Source organism: Haliaeetus albicilla, chromosome 19 (assembly GCF_947461875.1).
Source record: "Haliaeetus albicilla chromosome 19, bHalAlb1.1, whole genome shotgun sequence".
Lineage (NCBI taxonomy): Eukaryota > Metazoa > Chordata > Aves > Accipitriformes > Accipitridae > Haliaeetus > Haliaeetus albicilla.
The window spans coordinates 4,758,336-4,781,792 of NC_091501.1; the positions used below are offsets into that span (position 1 = coordinate 4,758,336).

At 40.3% G+C, this 23,457-nt stretch overlaps 2 protein-coding genes across 5 annotated transcripts in view; one reads left to right on the forward strand and one right to left on the reverse strand.

Annotated features, from left to right (window-relative positions):
* Positions 1-1,652, forward strand: part of PRDM4 (PR/SET domain 4) — an 18,523-nt gene extending 16,871 nt beyond the window's left edge. For both annotated transcript variants that reach the window (XM_069807370.1, XM_069807372.1), the window contains exon 11: positions 463-1,652. In XM_069807370.1, coding sequence (XP_069663471.1) covers positions 463-772 — 310 coding nt within the window. In that variant the 3' untranslated portion in view covers positions 773-1,652. The remainder of the gene's footprint in view (positions 1-462) is intronic.
* PWP1 (PWP1 homolog, endonuclein) lies at positions 1,201-21,516 on the reverse strand. Of its 3 annotated transcripts, none has more exons than XM_069807375.1 (16): positions 21,364-21,516; positions 21,207-21,265; positions 18,739-18,893; positions 18,231-18,316; positions 15,798-15,894; positions 14,129-14,239; positions 13,204-13,334; positions 11,748-11,821; positions 9,503-9,599; positions 8,545-8,606; positions 6,649-6,760; positions 5,524-5,614; positions 5,026-5,147; positions 4,436-4,541; positions 3,568-3,703; positions 1,201-1,290 (listed from the first exon to the last, which is right to left on the reverse strand). In XM_069807375.1, the coding sequence occupies exons 1-15, from the start codon at positions 21,427-21,429 to the stop codon at positions 3,588-3,590; spliced, it is 1,485 nt and encodes a 494-aa protein (XP_069663476.1). In that variant the 5' UTR covers positions 21,430-21,516; the 3' UTR covers positions 1,201-1,290; positions 3,568-3,587. The 3 variants fall into 3 exon arrangements, with proteins under 3 accessions (XP_069663476.1, XP_069663475.1, XP_069663474.1); XM_069807374.1 differs by having other exon boundaries at positions 1,201-3,020; XM_069807373.1 differs by lacking the exon at positions 1,201-1,290 and having other exon boundaries at positions 3,096-3,703.
* Positions 21,517-23,457: the final 1,941 nt, after the last annotated feature.

The following is a 23,457-nucleotide window of genomic DNA, read 5'->3' on the forward strand; positions in this document are numbered from 1 at the left end:
TGTTCTTTTTTTCCCCCATTTATTTAGGGTGGGAAGGAGGGAGACAAACCTTTCCACCATGGCAACATCTCTGCCCTCGCCAAAACATGGAGCTTAACCAGAGTTTGGCCTTACTTAAAAAATAAACAAACAAACCCCTTGTAGAACTCTTTCTTCTTTATCATCATGAAAGAAAAACAGTTGGCTATAAGCTAGCATTAATCCAAAAAGCCTGACTTCTGCCAATGATAGGGGTGGGGAGGGGAGCAGAAAAGAGGGGCTTTGTGTATGTACTGTGTGAAAGAAAACTGAGCAGTATTTACACTTTAGTGCTGTTATTTCTGGACTGCTTCTCCTTCAAGTATATTGGAAGTGATTTAGGAGTAAGACTGACCCTTTCACCCTTCCTGTCACCACCACTCCACTGTTTAATACAGTGTCAGCTTTGTGGCAGGAGCAAACTAACTTTTTCGTGTCTTGCAGAGAACGGCAGATCAAGTGCCCCAAGTGTGACAAGCTGTTTTTGAGGACAAATCACCTGAAGAAGCACCTCAATTCACATGAAGGAAAGAGGGACTATGTCTGTGAAAAATGCTCCAAGGCTTATCTAACCAAGTATCACCTCACTCGCCACTTAAAAATATGTAAAGGCCCCACATCCAGCCTGTCAGCCCCAGAGGAGGAAGAGGAGGAAGATTCAGAGGAGGAATTAATAGACTCTATGAGGACTGAAAACTGTAGGATTAACAATGGAGTCTATTCAACAGGTGATGCCCTCTCTGGACACAAATGAAGAGAAGAGAGAGGGAAATTTTCTTGGATGTTAAAAATGGGGAAGGAAAAAACCCGCTCTTCCTTATTTCCCCAGTCAACAGTGTATGTCAAATGAGTTTTCCTCCTGTTTTGGTCACCGCACTACACCGCTGCTTAAACTCTATAGCCAAAATGCTGAATGAGAATGGATCACGCATGTAGAAGTGAAGAGTTGCTAAGAAGGAAACATGAGGCAAGGAGACTTTTTCCCACACACTGTGCATACTTCTTTTCCAAATCACTCAGATTAATCCATCCAGTGCTGGGATACATGACACATCTTGCATAGCCCTTTGAGTAAAGAGCCACAAACCAGAAATGTAGTCAAGTGATTGCAGTGACCTGTAAGCCAACTGTCCTTAACTGCCAAAGCCACATCACTAAGAAAAACAAGCAAAAAAACAGTGGTGGCAGTTGATGCCTTTTTCTTTTTCATACTTTTTAACTGAAGGCTGTAGTTTGGCACAGAACAAAGACTGTCAATGCTCAGGTTTCCTTCTAAAAAATAAGAAAAAAAGCTTTGTGTTAAAAAAAAAAAAGCCAGTAAAATCAGCATTTGCAGACAAAGCAATTACCCCACTACAGAAAATCAAACATTGGCTTTCGGAGAACAGTTATTTCCTCTTCTCACTCTAGTTCACTAGAACATGTAAGCAAGTGAAGAGGTAAAGACTGTATAGACTCAGTAAGGAAGAGGCTTACAGATGATCAGGCAGTGTTTACAGTATATATTACTTCTTGTGCTGTAAACCTTTTACCACCTAGAGTGATGGGACAGTTTGCTGCTATTATTATTTATGGAATGAAGATGTATTTCATTTGCTTGTTTTCATTTAAAAAAATTAAAAATGTGGCTCTTTTCTAATGTTCTTTTTTAATATTTACACTTTCTGAAAAAGTTTCCTATTTCTGATAAGAGAAATAACACCACTTTTTCATCATCTGTCTCTCCCAAGCTTTCCTGGGACAAGGTATGGGTAGGAGCACCTCCATGAAGCAGTACAGCTAAGAACTTGTCTTTAAACCTTGTAAATTTGCTGTGTGGCTCCTCTGTCGGTGCTGTAAAAGAACAGTAAGCTGAGCTCTGTTCTCTGATGAGGTAGTTGGAGGTTCCCTCATGAAAGAGGCTCCAGCTCCAGTTCGTGCCCTAAACGGCATAAGTTCAGCTGTGCCTCTCCCTGTACACTGTATTTCCTAGAGAGCTCCCTGGGTTCTTCAAGCCTGAAAATGCCTAACGCTTGCCCTCTGAGATCAGTATGTGAATAAAAAGCTCCAGAAAGACAGGTTGAGGTATTTTGCTAAGTCAAGGGAAAGATGTGTTGCTTGCAGTAACACAATTTCTTCCTAAAATAAAAAGCAACTTCTAGAGCTACTGTGCCAGTTAATACCAGAAGTAGAGATAGATAACATATTCTAGGTTCCTGCAGAGCCATGCTAAACATCTGTCACCAGACTAGAAACAGCTGAATTGGATTCAGAAGCAGCAACCTAACTTCAAGGAATGGGAAGGAAATCTACAGCCCTGCCTTTCCCCCATCTGCTGTTTGTACTGATACAATTGATCTATCATCTGCTTTATCTCACCAGAATGAGTTACAATGAGCTAGAGTGGAAAGCAGCCATAAGATCTTGTCAACTACATGCACTGACACTATGATACCAGTTGCTTTAATACCCAGGGCATTTTTGTAGCAGCAGCACTTTAACAGACACCTTCTAGTGGAGGGAAGCACTTCACAAGAGGATGAGAGTATCCTTTAACTTCTGGCCTGGGGTAAGGCACTTAGGTGTTCCTTTTAAATGTGATGAAATTGTTTGACTCGCATTCCTTGATTAGGTTCCTGATGCTATAAACAAAGCATTTAAGTAAGTCAGGGGTTAGGCTGATACTCAGAATGTTCCTCTGTGCCTTCAGGTTTCAGGCCGAAACGCCTGGGAGGAGTTAAGAACCTAAGTACATAACACAGACAGCTTTCACGAGTGACAGTGACCAGCTGAGATCCCTACCCTTGCTTTGTGTCCTGACAGCCTCCCACCCTCTTCTGCATAGTAGCTCCTTATTTCAGTTCAAATTCTCTTTATGGATACTACATTTGGAGCTTGAAGAAAAACCCAATACACATGGCAACATCAATACACTTCAGGTGCTGTAGAATCAGGGAAAAGAGACCCTCCATCTTGATGGGAGAGAGCTGGGATTTATGGTCTGATAGTGGTGATCTGAGGTGCTACAAATACATTTCAAGATTGTAGTCAGGTACTCCAACTTAAGGGCCAAGAAATACTCTTAAGACTTAAAAAAGTTACATAGAACTTTTAAAATCTGTATTAGAAATATGTACATCTAGCCTCAAATTAAGGATGAATTATCTATTTACACTTGTCATTTCATTCAGCTTTTTTTTATTATACAACTGCTGTCTGAAGTCTTTTTCCTTATGCCCTTAGAAGGTATTTACCTTCTCTGCAGTAGTCAACAAACTGCTGGTAGTAGCAGAATGCTTTTTTAGTGACTGTTTCATTTTATATATCAACTTTACACATAGTAGCCCCTGTTTCAGGGATCATAATCTCAGGCAAAAGCAAGTAATTTAATCTTTCAAAGCCAGTAATAAAGGCAGGAACTTAGGACTGCTGACTTAGAGCTTAGCCACACTGCGTTTCTTCATCTGAGATGAAGAAGCCTGCAGATTGCATGCCATTCAAGTAATTTCTATGAACTCTAACCAAATGGCGATTTGTAGAATACACGTTAGTCATAGTCCCATTAATTACTTTGATTTTTTGATGGTCCATCACGATTCCATTGCTGTCTCCACATCGTTGCTGCTACTGCCGGCCACGGAGCTGCAAGCCACAGAATTGGCACTAGCCAGAACATGTCTCTCTCTGTTTCCAAAAACTTCATTCACTGCAACACAGACAGGGCATTGCTTACACGTTTCTCTCCCAGAAACAAGTACAGCAGGTATAGCATGGTGAGCATCATGGAGTGGAATGGAAATCCTGTCCTGGTGTGGTTTGAGAGCTTTTCCCTTTTTCCCTGAGTAGGGAGTTGAAGCTTACATGTGAGAACAATCTCGCGCATATGATACTTAAATTACAAGTCCTGTTATTTCTCCACCAGAGCATCTCTAGAGGTTTCCCTGTGTGTAATTCCTGTACCTAAGTACTGTGAAATGGATGAGTTTTGTAGAGCAAAACATTAAGTTTAAATAATTTATTTCTGGTTTTAGTCTCTCTGGTTTCCACCAAGCTCCTAAAAGCCCTCTCCAAAAATTCATGCCATTTAGTTACATGTAGCTACAACAACTGATCAAAAGAGTCCTCACTTTTATTCCTACAAGTACTCAAGAATGCGATACTTGATTACACCAGGAACATTAAGTAAAACATAGGTATTATAAGAAATCAGGTATTACACTTCAGCTACAAGAAAATAAATCATGTGGCAAACAGAGTTCTCCAATTTAGAAAAAAACCCACATTTTTTGAAGCTGAAAATGTGAACACATACCCAGTCTTGGGGTATTAAAAATATTAACCTACAGTTTCTCTCAGAGCCACAATACATTACTGAATATACAAATACACCCTGAGGGCAAGGGGAGAACCACAAGATTCAAAGAAACAAGAATGTTACCTGCAGAAATCTTGCTTATATCCCAAACACGCAGCCCTTCTCGCTCTCCTCCAAAGGCAAAAACAAACGGGAAGTCAGGGCAGCAAGCTGCACAGAAGAGAACACCCTGGGAGGGTAGGAGGAAGAAAGAGGAGGATTTTTTTTGAAGTATCATCCTAAACCAAATTCATCATCTAAAAATACTTTCTCCAAGCAAGTTTTAACAAATGTAAGCTCTCTGAGTTTCCTGAAATGTATTTTGTAAAGACAGAAAATTAAAGTCAAGAGCTGCTAATTACAAACAGTAAATCACATTTTTGTCTTGAGCCTGGCAGATACATGTTGGAGCACCTACAGTTCTACCCAGAACATTGTATCTGGTGTTCAGGTCTGAGGCTTTGAAGCAGTCTGCCCATTACATGTTAAATTGAATACTGCACTGTAATGAGAATGATTTACCCAGAATACACAAATGTGATATTTTTTTTTTTTTTTTGTTTCCTAAAGATGTTATGTTAGGTAAAACAAGATGCAAGCTAGGCAAAAAACAATTAAGCAGACATAGTTTATATATAAACCTTCTTAGAGTAAAGAAATGAATATTACTCTACCATTTTCATATCCCTGGAATGGATTAAACTTGGTCTGTCTCCCAGGATATCCCAAATTTTCACGTATTTGTCAGCAGATGATGTCACGAGGCACCCTTTAATCTGACTGCTTAGTTGTAGCCCTGGAAGATTAAGAGTGCAGCAGTGTGAGAGCACCAGGTAATCACTATTTCACAGAGATGAGGATACACTGATGAGGACCAGATTCCATAGATTTTGTTCTTCCTCATCCCCCAAAAAAGTGTGTCCCCCCCAAGTGAATAGATCTGTTTTGACATGCTTATTCATGACGTCCACTGAGAAAAGTTCACTGTTAAAATACTTTGCTTACAGTGGCTTCTCAGAAGAGATTTGTTTCACGTGCCAGCCAGCCATGATTAGCATGCACAACTCTTATTTGGTAAGCAAGGAATCACTACCACCTCCGTCATATCAGTTAAAGACATCTTCCAGATGTGCCGTGCCACTGGGGACAAACACAACACACACACAATTTACCTGACACCTCTTCATCGTGAGCTTTCAGAGTAAACAGTGGCTTATCAGAACGAGCATCCAGACAGTACACAAAGCCATCCTCTGTGCTTGCCTAAGGAAATCACAACATTTTGAAAACAAACAGCTGTAGTCACTCATTTGGAAAAAAGCTCCTATGAAATAATACCCACCCGCTAGTAAGTCTCTGTGATTTGAGACAGACTTACACTACTTCTTGGCAGGGCATGTTACACAGTGTACACAGGTCTGCATCCCCAAAGTCAGACTCCATCCAGCTGCTGCCTGAGCTATTCGACATACCTGAACTATGCTGCAGGGACTTACAGAGAAGTCTTAATCCTATACACGTTTCTTGAACTGTATTTTGAAGATGGTTGCACTACTAAGCTTGGCTTTCTTGTTAGGCAATGAAATACAAAGCCTTTAGCCTCTTAAGTGTTGGTTCAAACTTTCTGGAGCCATCCAGCAGCTGCATAATAGCCCTGTGCAAAGCTAAGTGTGATTATACCAAGAAAGATCTACATCATAAACCCAACATAACTGAGCAACTGCTTTTGTTGACTGTATACACAAAGCAACAGAGAACTAGACAGCCATTGAGATAATAAAAAAGATTTGTTTTTAAATCCTGTTTAAAAGTTTTATTATAAAAATCTCGACAAAACCAAGGTATTTTTACTCTATACCAGACAGGAGGACAGTGCCCTCTAGCGCTGATGTGAAACGCTGAATTAATATTCAGGATCTTAGCTACTTCTCAGCTGCAATTGCCTCATTACATGAAACACAACAGCAACTATGCAAAGGAAAATACATTCCAGCCACTGAACACTGTAACGACACGGCAAAGATGCCACCTCTGGAGCAAAAATGCATCAGCATCCATTGCTTTTCCACTGTCATAATGAAAAGAAGATACCTTTTAAGTAACTGACCTTGATACACTTGTTGAAAAAACTACCTAAAACCATCCTCCACCACACTGCATTTTTAAAATAAGCAATGCCAACAGTCCAACTGTCCATCAGGTCCACTATATGATTCAGAAACATTATGAACACAAAAATACAGGTTAAATGAAATGGCAACACTCAACAGACCAAGAATAGAAAAGCATGTACTCACTAAGAAATTACAAGGTGAAAAATGATTCCAGGTTACTCTTTCAACCTGACCACTAAACCGCCATATTCGATGGTTATCTTGTGGGTTTCTGCAATCATACAGAACAGCTGATCTGCGGGAAAAAGGGATAGTAAATTAAGAAAAAAAAATAAAATCATGGCAGAATACTTTATGAAGTTTGTTTTACCACTGGCATATATAGACGGTCCATGCAAACTACAGTTCAAAAATTAAAATGGAAACAACTTCACTACTTAGTCTTCCAACTCAGCAACAGATGAAAATTTCTCAGATAAGCACAAGCTTTTTCCATATGCTTCAAAGTTTCATCCTGGTTACAAACAGCCATTCTATTTAATCAAACAGAGCTCGGATTTGCTTAATACATAAGATACTTATCATACAGGAGACCATAATTATGCAAATATATCACTTAATTATGAACAGACTTCAATAAAGTAATGACTGTTCAAAATAATACACTAATTAGGAAATCAATTTGCAATACATATACAAACATTTTCAAATATGCTTTAATAGAAAAATTAATCTTTACAAGTGGTTAGGGAAATGCTACTACAAAAAGGAGAAAAAGCGGATGGGAGTTAGTGGGTCCTCTGGGATTCTTTACAGGCTTGTGCTCAGCCCAGTGGCAGCAAAATCTGTCCCAAATCAAAAAGCTCCTGGATGCAAATGCAAGAAAGGAGCAATGATGTCACACTCACATCTCACCACAATTTACATCCACAATGTGACCCACTCCCACTCTATCCTATAATTAAAGCCAAAGAAATGTGATCTAGATTTCTCAGCTCTTCTACCAGGCATTTTACAACAACAATTTTAGTACATATGCAATTTTTAATGGTCTGACTTTCAGGTTAGGAAGGCATCTGCCCACATTCATTGAATAGCATGTGGTCCCAGAAAGCTTTACAGGAAAAATCCACAAAGGCAGTCTACTAGTTTATAGACAGTACACTGGTTTATAGGTGTCTGTGGGATCAAAGGGCTGGCTAAAAAGGGATCGAGAAGCTGGTCTCAGTGTTTGGACTTTTTTCATGTTTTTACAGAAGGAAGCCTTGGGGGAAGAGAGTGGACAGAAGCAGGTTCCTAACAACGATAAAGGGGTTTTCTCCTATAGTTTCACTTAAACAGATGTAGCAAGAGCATAATCGAAGCCAGAGAACATAAAGGCTTGGCTGAAGATTGACAAGTCTATAAATATTTTAACACAAGGACAAAGTCTTAAAAGCTGAATAAAAAAATCAATATAAGAAAATCACGGTTATAGAGCGAAATTTAAAAGTTGCCCCTGTGAGATGGGAGAACAGAGGGGAAATTTTTTGGATGGCAGGGCTTAAAACAACTGGCAGCTACAGAGCTAGTCCAAGTGCGCAGACACAGACCATTTCAGAGCATCTCCAGGCTGCAATCACAGGAGACAGCCTGTTAAACTATGGTTATGGCATGCCTATCAATAGAGGCTGTAGGGAGTGGATTGGGATTTGAGGGTCCCTCATGCCCCTACTTTGGTCTTACAGTTTGGCAAAACCTGGACAAGTCTTCACAGGGGTGAGCAGTGACACATTCCCAATGCAGAAAATGCCATAAGGCCAAATTAAGAAATAAATTCAGTTTGGCGCAGATAACCGGCACAGAAAACGTCAGTCCAGATGGTTAAAGGATTTGGCTAGTCCTGAGAAAAGAGGTAAGGAAAACTAGATCTTGGCCACATACAAACCTGGCTACCTTGCTGGAAAAAAATAATGGCATTACTCAAATTTGGCACAGTTATAAGCAAATGAAAAAGAAAATGTGAGGCAACTTAACAGGCTTAATTCAATACTAATACCCTCCCTAGGTGTAACATTTGAAAATATTACCCTGACATACTTATCGTAAGATCCAGAAATAAGGGTCTGAGTTTCAAACGGATGAAACTGCAATGTCTGGACCTAGATAACAGAAGATTTTATTTTTAAAGATAAGCAATGAGATGTAACACACACATACAGGAACTTTCTTTGAACAAACAGAGCATAACCCCACCCTCCCCAAACCCAGCACATTTCCCCCCCCAAACCCCTCCTGTTAAGCTTGTTGATACTCAGATTTCTCATAAAACAGGGCAAGAGATCACATTATTTTTATTTCAAACACCCCCACCCAGTGGAAACAAGATATTTTCCAATGTAATTTAACTGAACAGAACCACATGCCCCCTTTCTGCCCTAGATATTAAAAAAAAATAAGCTGGAGAAGGTAAAAGAATATCTGCTTCCAGTTTGGGGAAAAATGCAGATGCTAGCAAAAAATGAAAATCAGGAATTTGCCAAGGGCAGTGACTTTGTTAACAGCAAAATAAGGTTACAGCTATTAATAACTAACTTTCACATTTTAATTACTAGGAGATTATTTCTGAAGTACCCATCACTATGGTATTTTAGTATCATCTATTTTAAACCTTTCTTACCTAGAACAAACTGTAACCGACACTCATTGTTTCCTTAGAGAGAGTTACAGTTTGACCTATGCTCAGAGATCTATTTTTTGTAGCTTATACCAGCACTATTAGATTCCCAACCATCAGGGCTTTCACACAAAAGGCATTTTAAAAACTGCTGTAAATCTTCACAAACTTTCTAAAGGATAAGTTAAATAACATTTTAAAAAGCGAACAGAGTGTTGTTCACAAAAGCAACTAATTCAGAAATTTAAAGAATTCTGCACAGTTGTTAGAAAATTACAGAATTGTTGTTCTAAGGATTCACTACCAAGCAGCTAATGAAAAACTGCAGTTATTTTTTTCTCTGTATTTTACAGTGGAAGAAACATAACAATTATTACATACCTTGTCTGTATGTAGCATCAGGCTGGCTGCTGGCTTACCCACAGACATATCCCACAAAATTACAGTATTGTCAGCAGACGCGCTTGCTAAAACATTCCTGATAGTGGATCAAAAAACAAGTTTTGAAAATCTTTATACAGATATGAACAAATAATGGTCAAAAATCCAAAATACATACAGAGCCTGATTCTCAGATCAAATACATGCTGGTCTATAGACTATATGTCTCAAACCTGAGGGATAACTCCCTGAAGGTAATTCTAAGTTACAAGGAAGGACTACAAACATACTAATATGATGTAATATAGTCTAACACTTACAATAACAACATTGACAGTTTTGCTTCTATTTCCCCCCGACACCACTTATAATATCATTTACTGGAAAATTTCTCGAACAAAACAAAGCAAGAAAGGCTTTGAAGCACTTCCTTTCCTTTAAGATACTATTTTTAAATATTACCTATGCAACTTAGCTCTGTTTGCACACACATACAGCCAAGAGCCAGACAAACCTGGTTTTAAAATATTTTGCTCTCTGAGTATTTATATAACTACTGAAGACCCAACAGTATACCCTTCACAGAATGCTGAAAGAAACCACTAACATTTTAGTTAGTTTACAGACACCACATTTCAACTTAAATTTGACCGATTGTGTTAAGAGCAATAAACACACAGTTTAGAAGTTTAATCAGAAAAAACTCAAAACTTTCCCAAAGGCCTATCAAATACACAGTACAATTGCTACCATTGCTCTTAAAATCAGATCTATTACCTCAACATGTTGTTTCTGATTGAAACTGCTCCCCCCTCACCTTTTTCTTTTTATAGTAACCAAGTGTTTCTGACTGACAGAGCTAACATTCTCCTGGAAACACTGTTCTTCCAAACAATGTTACAAGGGAAATTTAAGAAAATGCATAGTGAAGGCTATGAGAACATTTTACAGTAACACCATTATGACCTACAGGCAGAAAGTTATTTATAGAGAGCTGTCACAGCATGTCTTGCTTAAAAAACCCAAACAAACAACAACAAAACATTTAAATATAAGCTGCTTCAAGGTGTTCCTTGTTTTACCCATAAGCTTCCCACTTCAAGGCTGTTTTTATTTCCTGAAAGATCTACCAGTATCAATGAGTTCGTAACTCAGCACATTACAGAATTATGCATTCCAGACACTTAACTACTGTAGCCATAATTTTTGTGACTTGTCTCTATATTCTCACCAGACAACCATTTCTAGGTACAAGAAAGCTACTCTTTTGTACAACTGACGGAATGATCACTATCACGCTCTGTGCATATATGTATAATCTAAGAACAATAGACAGCATACTTTAAATTAAAAGTGCAATTTATGTACATTTACTGTGTGTCTATGTGGGTGTTTCCTTCTTCAGTATGTAGGTAAGAAAGCATTACAAGTGAAGGCTTACACCTGTTCATCAGGACTATGTGGAGTTGACTGTGTATCTTCAGAGGCATTTATGACAGTAGGAAAGAAAAAAAAGAAAAATAATCGCCTGTGTCTGACTGCAACAGTTTCAAGGCCCATGCTGAGGATCCTCTGACAGCTGAACTGTTAACAACCACCTAAGTAATAAAAAACAGCAGCATCTTTACTTCAGTCAACACATTGTCCTTGACCTCTCCCTCAAGGTGGGCCAGCTTTGTGTTGCTTTGATAGCAGCGCTTCATTGCCAGTTCATTCAGGCAACAGGGAATTCTCTGCCTAGGATAACCTGAGGGTCAGAGGTGTTTCTATAACTGTGCTATCAGGGCTTTTACACTCTCTTTTCTGTGCACAGCTCTGGGGCAAAAGCCAGAGGGGGAAAAAAAAAAAAAAACCAGCATAGCAAGGACTTCCTTCTATAGATCTACCTGTTGAAATGGTGTTTTAGGTCATTGGCAGATCAGCACAGCCCTTCTGCTTCTCCAATTTGTGCATCTGACTTAAATGTAGCCGATTTATCAAACAGCTTAGACCCACCTTGGCCCTGCCCTCATCTGGACAACCTGCAAATAAAAAGTGATCTGTAGCAAAATACAGGTTTTAAAAAAAAAATAAGACTTCTAGTTAAAAAAAAAAGGGGGGGGGTGTTTTTGAGAATTGATTCATTTCAGCACTGCTTTCAAGTTCAATGTTATACTACACTAGATTTTGGATTTATGTAAAAAATGTATGCCTAATTAAGTATGCAAATTTGTAACCATTCATTGTTATTCGAGTATTCTTTTACCTGCTTTGTTTATTCCATGAAAGATCAAGCACAGCATCAGTATGTCCTTTCACCGTCCCTTCTGAGGATAAACTCTGCGTATGCAGATACAACATAAACAGACTTTTGAAAACTACAGCTTCAATGGAAATCAAGCATTACAACACATCAGCATGAAATCCTTAATGCCTTCACAAACAACTTCATGTTTTAAATTATTCTCACTTGCTGCCACAAGGTTTTTGACAGAACTGTCTCTGCAGTACCCATACCTCGCCTCCTACCCCAGGTCTCAGATTGCTCCATTCACAGCTGGTGGGCTTACAGAACTGGTTACTCCCTTCAGGCTAGTAGAAGAAATTTCATTGTCTCCAGCTAATGTGCAGCTTCTTCAGCTTCTTTCTAAACACTCCTGGCAGTTCCCTCCCTCTCCTCCCAATTAACTGAGCTTTACCTCCTTGTAAATGCCAGCTCCTACAAATTCTAATTTAAAATGATTAAGCTTCAAAGTTTCCTGCGACAGCAATTGGAAACCACCCATAAGCCACCCCATTCTTCTTCTGTTCTTAATTCCAGGCTTTAATTATCCATACAGACAACAATTAGCATTTCAAATTGAGGTAACATTTATGAATGGCATCTTCAACAGAAATTCTGATAACTCAGTGATTTTCAGAAGCAAGTTTCACAGAACAAATTCCCCTTCCAAGGGTATTTTTTCTATTGTTTTTAAAACCAGAAGGTCTGAGAGCTCAAGAAGGAAACCCCCTTCACAATTACACAGAGTGTTCTTTAGCTGACTAACATTGCAGTGATCCTTTCTTTGGGAAACCAACATTAGCTATATACCCAGTGTTCACTATTTACTCTAGGGAGTCTTTAAGTACTTCCTGAAGCATCTACTGTATGCAAAATGTAGAAAATTTAAGTTACATTATCTTCCATACTTTTTTTACATACCAAAGAATTTGGACAATTCGTAACAACACATTGAGGCATACAATGATGGTCAGATTCATCCCACGTAACTTAGCATCCAGTCTAAACCTCAGTCTTCCTCTTCCATAGTTAAGGTTTTCTCTGCAGTCCACTGAAAGAAACTCAGCCATTCTCTGGGTGTCTCTCTATGCATTTACCTTAGACAATCTCAACTAGCTTAAAATATGCTTGAGTTTTAGACAGATAAAGCTAACAGAGGTGAATCCTGAATAAATGTATTTTACTAGTATCCACCTTGTCCTTTATTGCTCAATGCCTTTTCAACTCTCCAACTCACAGGAAAATACCAATTTCAACCTATCACAGACAAACATGATATTATCTTCTGTAACCTCTCAAACACCATCTTTCAACATGACAGATGCAATTAAACCAGATTATCTATGATTTTTTCATTGTAGGAAAGAAAGTAATAACAACAGTATCCTTGCTCTAAGTTTTCTCCATCCAACCAGATAAACCACTTTGCAATACTTACTTTCTTTACTTTCTTTTTCTTCTTTTTCTCTTTCTTGCTTCCAAGAGAAAAGACTGGTTCTAAGGATTCTACTATATCAAGGTCCCAAATGTCAATAACCGGGGTCATGTTACCCACTGCAACATAATTTCCTGCAAGCAGAAACCCAAATGCAACCACATTTATTTAGAGTTACGAAACAGCATACTTGGCAATCCAGCTGTTGCTTGTTTCTTTGATTAAGTAAAACTTACACTTATGTGCCAGAATCTTCTATTTGAACATTTGATGTTTATAACTAACAAGGAGCAATTTAAAAATATCAACTGACAGCAGATGTTGCCAGAAGAAAATTTACTTGCTCTCCAATACACTTCCCCTTCAGTATAAGTAACTGTTCAAAGAAGCTATAAAAAAGTTCCACGATTTGTTTTTTAACAAAAAAACAAAAACAAAAACAAAAAAAACCCAAACAAAAAAAACCAGAAAACCAAAGCAAAACCACGTTCCCTGTGCTATGGAAAAAAAAAATTTCTGTAAAACACAGGAAAAAGGTTACTAAATACATAAATATATATAAATTTTGCTGTGGTTTACAGTTAATCAGCTGCATTGGCCATAATGAGTTTGAACAAAAGCAATGTTTCATTTGCAAATGGAAAACAAAGCAGATTAGAGAAGAGCTTGCTATGGTCTGCTAATTGACAGTAACTTAATTATTTGTAATAAACCCAGTGTTTTAGTCAAATCACTTGTTATGGCAGCATCACTAAGATGACTGTATCACCAAACCAAAAAAAACGATATTCAGTTTTTCCATCTTAGTATCTTGGTCTTATTTCTGTTCATAGCACTGGAGGAAATTATTTAGTGACAACATTACATTTACATACTTTTCAAATAAAAATTATTTAACTGGACATTTACAGTATCCTTTGTAATTTACCTAGTGATTCATCAGGACTAGGATCAAAATTCAGCCATTCCAGACTTAGAGGGTAAGCAGGCAAGATAATATCATGATGTACATAAAATGAGTCCTCTTCATGATTATAAACTGAAAAAGAATTAAAGATATACAAAACATCAGTGAAGAGGAAAAGCAAGCAACTATAACCAGTTCCTTTCTGCAAAAAAGGCAGATGTGGCAAACACTAAATTGTCAAGGAGATCTAGAATGAAAATTTGCAGTGTTCAGAGTTCTAGTGTAGAGGCCAGAGCCTCCAAGACTAATGTTACGCCTCACTGAATTACACAAAACAAACAACATTCTCCTGTGTACTTTAGATAAAGAAGTGACAAGTTCAGCAAAGCTTAGACACTTTATTCCTAGCATACTACACTACTTTGTTTGTAAGATCACTTTAAAATAGATGCTCCATATCCACCACTTTCTACATCAGGATACATTAACGAAGGTTTAGACAGGTGTAATCAAAGGGGAAATGAAGGTAAAAGACAAACAGTTTTCAAATCAGAGGAAGCTGAAGTCAGTTGAAGTTACCTTCAGCAGGTTAACCGAGATACAGGAAGAGTTTTGGTAAAGCAACCATATACTAAACACTGCATTCCCTTAAGCCAGCTATTTTTCTCCTTATAATAAAAGAATTTACTAACTGGATAGCAGAGAAAACCCATTAATTATTTTAATAACACGGTATCATCACACACACAAAATGACTGTGCTGTTTTTAAGCACGTGATAGATGTTCAGATACTAACTGAAGTCTTCAGTTAACTAAGTAGTCTTAGTAGTTAACTAAGACAGGGCTACCCAATGCTATAAAGTGCAGAAGCCTATGCTACTGTTCTATAAGTTTATATTGGGAAAATAACACAGTTAATAAAATTTGTAAACACCTCCAGCTGGAGAAAATGCCAGATGCTGGTATCTGAAGAGATGCTTTCAAACACTTTGGTCTTGCTGTTTTCTTAAAACAGAATACTTTGCTTGCAGAAATATGTACCATAGCAGAAGTAGCCAGAAACATTCCCCAAAAGAACCACCCTAAGAAAAGATGGTAACTTCAGCACACTCAGTAGTACTCCTTGCTGCAACAGAGAAATCTTTTACACAGTAAAACTAAACCCATCCATAGAACAAGTGGTATTCAGACCTTATTAAGGATCATCTCTTCTAAAACTAAGATGATAAAAGTGCTGATTCTTCTACTCCTAGCAATGGAAAGCCCGTTTAAAGAAGCAAGGACAAAGCTGAAAGAAAAAAAAGCCCCAAAACAACAAACCACTAGAGGAAGCTTGCACGATATGGAAAGTAAGACTGTTTGGAAGAAAGATTGTATGTTCAGAGAATAAAAATGCCATAGTATTTTCTAAGTGTCATTAGAAATGAAATAAGGAAAGGAAATGCTATACAGCCTGAAAAAGGCACATTACCCTCTAAACAATGATAACTCCACATGAAATACTCCAGTTCTGGAAAGTGGCTAAAGCACCATGACATAAGGAAAGAGGACAAAACACACAGGGCAGATGGGGAGAAAAAAAACCTTTCAAAAACCAATCCTCTCCCCCTTCTACACAGCCATATGGAACAGGCGAGGCAAGACATATTCCCTGGATTCACTGTAAGGAACAAATCCTGTTTTACTTACCATGGACCTCCAAACTACAGTAGTCTTTATCAGCTCTGCCACAAAGGACAAGATTGTCACTGGGCTTAATCAGAAAGTCCTCCTCTTCATATTGATCCTGAACAGCAAAAAAGAGAGGACAACAGATGTTCAGCAAAGCACATAAGTACACAAAACTACACGTTCAAAAGGCTGAATCGGTAATAATTTTTAACCATACTCGAAAACGCTCAAAACCCAACACCCTGCTGCCCACCTGCCTAAAACCATCTTATGGTGGTAAACAGAGAAAGGCAGGAACTGGACTCAATCATAGGGAGACTGTATAGTTATGACATAAATTGAAGGACTGTTTATGTGGACCGAGGTGGATTTAGAGAGATGTTTAATTACCAAATATGAAACCATATTTTGAGGCTACCACAATGCAGCCCATTGCTAAAAAGAAAATCACCACCAGGAGCCCACATACAATAGCTTATTTCCCTTGTGCTCTCATGCCTTCAGCATTTATATAGCGTAACAACATTTTACACAATAAGCATACCGTAACTGCTCCTCACATCCAGGAAGCAATTCCAAGAACATTAAAGCATTGTCTACTTTCTGGAAAATATTTCCAGAAAAGTACTGCCTAGAGCAATACTGGGCATTCAGCTGTACCAGAACAGATGTTAACTTCTCATCTAATTTTCATTGTTACTGAGGAATTGAAGGCATTCAGGGAATTTTTGTTAGTGGAAAACTAAGAACTGTACATAAAAATCAATAGTCTTACACAAACAGAGTACCATCCTTCAAATATACAACACATACAAGACTTCTTGGACTTCTGTTTCAAGCTTTTTATTTTTTTTATTCACTTCAAGCATCGTTTCAATATTTGAATTCTATCAAGTACTGCAATTCTGCGAGTTAATCAACTTAATGTTACACAATACTTAAGTCTTCAACAGTACTAGTAGTAAATACCAAAAAACAACATAAAATGCATGTTGAAGAACTAAAAAGTACTCTCTCAGAATTTGAGGAAAGGACTTGAGCCTAGGAAGAAAAGCCTGAGAAGAAGGTGTTCACTTTTCCTGTGTCTGGAAGAAAGTTAGCTTTTTTGACACAGAATAAACGCAGCTCATATTCTCTCTAAATCCCTGTGTGAATACTTCTGACTATAAAAATCACTTTTAAAGCATTTCTCACCTCTACTGGTACACAGGAACAAGAAAAATCATCAGTCAGTGGAACACAGAGAAAACATACAGTGCCCCAAAGTGCACGTAGCAAGTGAACTCATTTTAAAGATAAGACGTATGCCTTCCTCCTTGAGCTTTGTTACAGTATGTGAAGTCACCATAACAATTCCTTGTCTGAGACACACGTTTGACAAAGTCCCCTGACACACAAACTAGACGTTGTGGTAGAAGCCTACAACTACTCTTTTTCTTTCAACCTCACTAGCTTTGTAAAGAATCTGAAAACAGTATAGAAAGGACAACACCCAGAAAAATCTCAGAATCTTTATGCTTGGAAGAGGTCAAAAAAATTCATCTGCTCCATCACCCTGCCCTAGATGATCGTAGTCTCTCCTGGTTGCTCTCTAGATTACATTGTCTCTTCTCACGCAACCTCACCTTGTAACTGATTTCTGTAATCTCTACATGTAAATTAAGTCAATCACAAATTGCAATCTATCCTTCTGAACTAAACTGCAGGATATTCTCTGGAATCTCTCTATATCTTTTCTGAAGAGGCACCCAATATTCTAGCCAAGGCAATATCAATGTTAAGTAGAGTAGAAGGATTACCTCATGTCTTGCATGCTGCATCCCTGTTCACCAGAAAAAGACAAACAGGCAGCATAACAGGACAGCACTGCTGACATAGTTAGCTTGTGCTAGACTACAGCCAGAGACTTCTTTACCCCCTGCAGAGCTCCAACAAAGCAGGCTCCTGCAAAGATGCTCCCCATCTGATACTTGATGGAAACTAATCCAGGCAGAAGCGGTCAACTCCACAGTATGCTGTGCATATATGCTTAACAGGGACATACTTCTTCATGCCATACCCCCAATTCGACACGTAGCCTGAGTCCACCTCAGCTTGGTTTCTTCCACAAACTGGTGGAAGGTGTAAGAGTCCTGCAATCTGGGAAGTTTTCTAACTTGGGTCGTTAGTGGCCTGAGATTTGTTATTTCTTCAAGCATTTTCTGTGTCCTAGTAGATAGGTGACAAACCACTCCACATACAGAAGCACGTGGTATAAATAATGAGCCAGTTCCCTTTAACATCTGACTTAAAAGTAAAAAGCACGCGTACAAGGACTGCACAAAGCAACCTTAAAAGGAAAGGGTTCCGTCTGACCAAAAATCTGGCACACCTTTAGAAAAGGACTGCAAGCACTGTTCATTTTTAAGTTCATGCTGTTTAAGATAAATTTAACATTTTTATAGTACTTACAGTGGTTTTTAGAGTGATGTAAGGATCATGATCATTACTCCCATATACTGCCAGAGTAGCCAAAGAGTCTCCAAGTTTTAGATCACCTAGATGGGAATTTCAGAACACTTTTTATCTGTCAATGACAGATGAAGTCAGAAACTCCTGTACCAATAACTGTATTACCTGTATTGCAAAATATCAGGAGTGGACTAAATGAACTTCCAAGTTCCAAACATAAGAACCTCAGTAAGGTTAATTGCTTAGTGCTTTCAGGGACTTCTGCTGCTCTGCTTCAGCACTACAGCAGGGGGAGTGACAGCCTTTCCAACGTGCTCTCAGTTCTACTGTCAGGGAGGGGGACACTAAATGACTTCCAAAACTGGGGCAAGCAGATAATTAAAAATGTGAATTTCCAGCAGTTGAAACACAGCACTGTGTAGTTTTAGGATACTAATGTCTTAAGTACAACAAGAAGCAAAAACGTTCTTCACTTACACTGCATATCTGACATTTAAGTTTTTCTTACCTGTGTGTTCCTCTTCATCATAATTTTCCAAATCATATTCTTCCAGTTCATCATCAGACAGGTCTTCATTGTTATGAGAAGACTTAGCTCTGCCGGGAATGGCTACATTCGTGCCATGTTCCGTCTGGCCTTCATCACTACCATCAGCGTCACCCCTGTTTAAAGATACACATCCCTGAGAAACCGCGACAGACATTTAGAATGCTTCCAAGTAATTGCTTAGGGGAGCGCTAACAAGATTTCAGCACACAGTCCTGGCTGTTCACATGGGTTTCAAGTCTTTACACCAATAATTTGGAAATCCATTCACTCCTTTCCTATCTTTTCCCAAAGTACAAGGCACCATTCTTCTCAGGCTTCCAGAGGAAGTTTTTCCTTGAAAGTTTTCATGACAAAATGTGGCACAATCTTGCTCGACAGAACTAAGCAGTGTGCCTAAATCCCTTTCTCTTACCCTTTTTTTTTTTGTGGATACAATGCTCTCAACCTCACCTCTATGCATTCGCACGTGTCCAGTTCATTCCTTCCTTTTTTTTTTTTCCCTGTCATGTGTGATGAGTCTTGCATTTCTTCAAGATTTTTAAGACTTCATTTCCTCATACTTCCCATACTTACATTAGAAGAAAACACAACATAAAATTCACTAGGTAGGAACATATTGCAAATGATTACTTCTTATAGGGTAAACTACGCAACATCCAGAAAACTCAGAACTTTTGTAGTAGCAGTTCCGTACGCAAGGAATTCAGTAGAAGGAAGTGTACATTAAACATTGGCTGAGGACCTAACAGACATCTGAGATGTATCAATGGAACGTGCTCCATAGGAACTCATCCCTGCCGAATACACTGTATTTCTGTCCTGCATGCAAAATTCCCAGACATCAATGAGCCAAGATAGTTCTCATAGAAAATTATTTCTAAATTAAATATCAGAAACCTGTTTTTATAAACTGTTCAGTAACATAAGCACTTCACATTACCAGTTTTTTCCTTATAACAAGATAATTAGAGACTCTAAACCTGAGTCCGATTTGTGATCTTTGCACTGCAAAAAAAAGTGACTGAAGTTGTAACAAATTGACCAATGTACCAGATGTTATAAAGAGATTATAACACCTTTGGCTGTTAAAGGCAGTCTTTAAATTTCCATCCTGAAGTTTACCAGAATGCATAACAGAGAACACCTCAAATCTTTCCATGTTTTTGAAATTGCGAGAGAAAGGAATCCACTCAAAAAAACCAGAAGCTTACATGCATAAAGAAGAAACAAGTAACACCACAACATTAAACACAATTGGTTAAGAAATTAACATAAAGTAAGAATCTTCTAAACATTTAAGATGATTGTGGAACCATTAAAAAACAAGAACATAACAAAACGCATTCTGGGACAAAACACTCTGTTCACCAATAAAGTCACAGATCCATCTAATAGAAATTGGGTGGATAATATTCACCCAACTGTAAAAGCTTTTCCTGCTACCTACTGCATCTGTTCAATCTTACATACTGTGGTATAACCACACACCCTACGTAGCTGAAACAGAATCAGAAGCCTAAATCTATGAAGAGATCTAACTAAAAAAAGACCAGAAAATGGAATAAGATCTCAATCCCTCATCCTTTTCTAGACAAAAGAGAGCCCTTTCTTTATTGTCTTCCATAGCTGTTTCCTAAATCTGTCACTTCTGTTATTCTTTTCTAAGTTTATTTACATTCTTCTTAAAAGCAGAGCAGCAAAACCTAACACACCTAACACAACTCCACAACTAAGGACTTTCAGTGCTGAGTGGAGAGTTTTGATGTCTCTAGTCTCATACGTGAACCATAAATACACCCGAGTGATGTTTTGCCTTTTTTGCCAAAGCATAAATACCACGTCATTCTGAGCTCCGCTGCAGCCTCCAGACTCGCTTGGGTCGTAACATCTCACCCTCAGTATCCACTTTTTCACGGTCAGTTTGGGACTTCCATCTTGGTTGGCCACATCTCCAAAGCACCCATGGTTACAAACCCAACTTCTTCCTTCTCACTCGAGGCAGGAATGCCAACTCCAGCCAGGACCAGGCCCCAGGCGGGTCTCTGCGGACTTCACCTGAAACGCTCATCCAGTCTGACAGCACACGCTCGACCACGGCACAACCGCAGGGGAACACAACCCCTGGTGGCGTATCCACGACGAAGGCAGGATATGTGCTCCATCCCACGTTTCCCCTTTGGCTCTCCGGACCAAGGACCTTCCCGGGCTCACTGGACGCAGCCGCTTCAGGAAGAAACTCGGTGCTGGCTGGCGCCCATCTCCACGCCTCGCTGCCTCTCCCCAAGCCGGGCCTTCAGCGAACGCCCCCCCCCCACCCCAACCCCGGGGTCTACGGTGCGGGCCGGAGCCCGGAGAAACCCCCTCCCCTCCTCTCCCCAGACTCTGTCAGCGCCGAGGCCCGTCCCGGACCAACCCCCCCGCCTCACCCCAGCCTGTCCTGGGCCTCCTCGATGAGACGCTTCAGCTCCTCCTCGCTGAGCTGCACCTGCGGGGCGGACACAGAGCGGGCTGAGAGGGGCGGCAGGGGATGGCGGGTAGTTTGGGGGGGGGGTGTCCCCCTCAGCCCAGCCCCCCCGCCCTCACCTTGTCCGGCGTTTCCTTGGCAACGCCGCACCGCACCCAGGCGGCGCACGTCACGGGGCAGCTCATGGCGGCGGCGGCGGGCACAGAGCGCTGCGGGACGGCACGTGCGAGCGGCTCCGGCGCGCCCTGAGTGACGTAATGGGGGGGAGCGGCTCCGCTTGTCCCAGCGGAGAAAAACGGAAGGGGCGGAGACGGAGACGTGTGAGGTCATCTCTGAGCGCCGGGAAAAACCCGGAAGGAGGGGCGGGGAGTGGCTACAGAGGGGAGGAGGCCGTTGGCCTGCGAGGGGAGGGGGGCGGTGCCTGCGAGGGGGGCGGTGCCTGCAAGGGGAGGGGGCGGAGCCTGCGAGGGGAGGGGGGCGGACCCTGGGCGGCGGTTGAAGGGGAGGCGCGCGGGCGACCGTTATCTCTCCTCAGAGCCCGGCTGGGCTGCCCCTGGGTCAAGGGGTGACAAACGCTCGGTTTCTGACTGAATTTGGTGGGAGACCGATCGCCTTCAGCAGCAGTTGCTCTGGTTTTCGTAAAATTAGCTGCAGAAGGGTGCGTAGTTGCTTCTTCTAACTAGCCCAGGCTGTCACACTCGGTACCCCTGACATCTTTAGCCGGAGCTGGGACCAGCTGGAGCTCCAACACCCATTTCGTACCAGAAATTAACGCTTTGCCATGTAACAGGTCCTTGCACAACTGCTCCTCCTGGGTGCTCAGGTAAAGCAACAAGCTGCCCTGTTTCCAGGCTCTTCAAGTCCTTTGCTTCCCAGACCAGATCACAGCTTCCCCCGCTTGTGGAGAAACACCTGCCCCGCTGACGTTCACATCCCCTTTGGCTCCGAAATATCACAGCAGCGATCCACCAAATTTAAAGGCTTAGAAAAACCTTTTTCTTACTGGCCTCTAAAATTTATCCAAGGAAAAGAAACCGGTGCAGAGAGTCAACAGCGAGAGGGAGTTGCAGGAAGTTGTGAGGGACTGGCATCCTCACAGGAGGTGCTGCTTTTTGCCCTCCCAAATGTCAGCATCCTGTACTAGCTAACTCATTAAATCAGAGAAAATGGATAAAATGCCAGCTAGAATATATAGGAAGGTAGTCTTTTACTAACAAACACGCAGAAATCACTGCTCTTTCCACCAATGAAATCTTAATTCAGGGGATAACTGCAAATTACATAGATGGGAAGCTGAGGTTAGGGGAAGGAGCATTTCTCATGGTGAAGCTCAAGGACTTGGCAACCAAACTTCAGCTTGGCAGATAGGATGGCTACATTAGTTCATCCACATGCCACTAGACAGCACCACTGTAGCATTTTCATTATTTTATCTTGATTCTTCTGTGGTTCTGGAGTGAGAGAGAAATAAATATTTATCAAAATATTACTACCTCTTCACTACCCTGTTCATTTAACCCGTTTGCTGCATTTTGTCTTAATGTAGACACAAACATACCAAGGCAAAAGCTGTATCTTTCTAGCTATTCCTTGTAGTACCCCGGGCATCCTAGTTCTACCTGGGGTCTAAATAATTACCAGTCTTGCATTTTGGTATGCTTACCTTTTTGCTGGGCTGTTATTATTTGCTTTGCTGGTCACCTTCTTTTACAGTGTCCAAAAAATCCTTCTTGTCCTCCCACGCACGAGTTGGCTACAGTTTGACTGTCAGTCTTTCTCCACATTTGGAGGGAAGTTTTGTGTAAGCGGATGCTATTCCCAACAGACAGGCAGAGGGGAGCATTATGCAGCCAAGAGGAGGAAAGCAAGGTTACTTTCCAGTGGCTGTGGTTCCTGGATGTGTTTTTTTGCAGATACATACATTTACAGTGTGGAGGTTTGCACAAGAAACACTTGAGCTAGACTTGTTTTTACTGAAATATTACCCAGAGGGGGCACACATGCTCTACCTTCCCTCCCACCGTGTACATAATCACAAAATAGCAGTGTACTGTGGTGAGGCTCAACAACAGAAGTACCAAAAAAAGAGACTTGGAGAAGGAGGAAGGAGGGAAAATAGGTAGCAAATGTGCATCTGGATATCACAGCTGAGAGAACTGCAGTTAGTAGTAATAATTTTTCTTCTCTTTTGAGACCCAGTCCATAAATGCTGG

What these genes read in the sequence shown, in the direction of transcription:
- PWP1 (XM_069807375.1), bottom strand. Translation starts at nt 21,429, where the DNA reads ATGAGCTGCCCCGTGACGTGCGCCGCCTGGGTGCGGTGCGGCGTTGCC. An exon ending in TCATGGAATAAACAAAGCAG is followed by an intron (nt 9,600 to 11,747) that starts GTAAAAGAATAC and finishes ATCCACTATCAG; the next exon opens with GAATGTTTTAGCAAGCGCGT. An exon ending in ATTCCAGGGATATGAAAATG is followed by an intron (nt 4,542 to 5,025) that starts GTAGAGTAATAT and finishes CTACCCTCCCAG; the next exon opens with GGTGTTCTCTTCTGTGCAGC.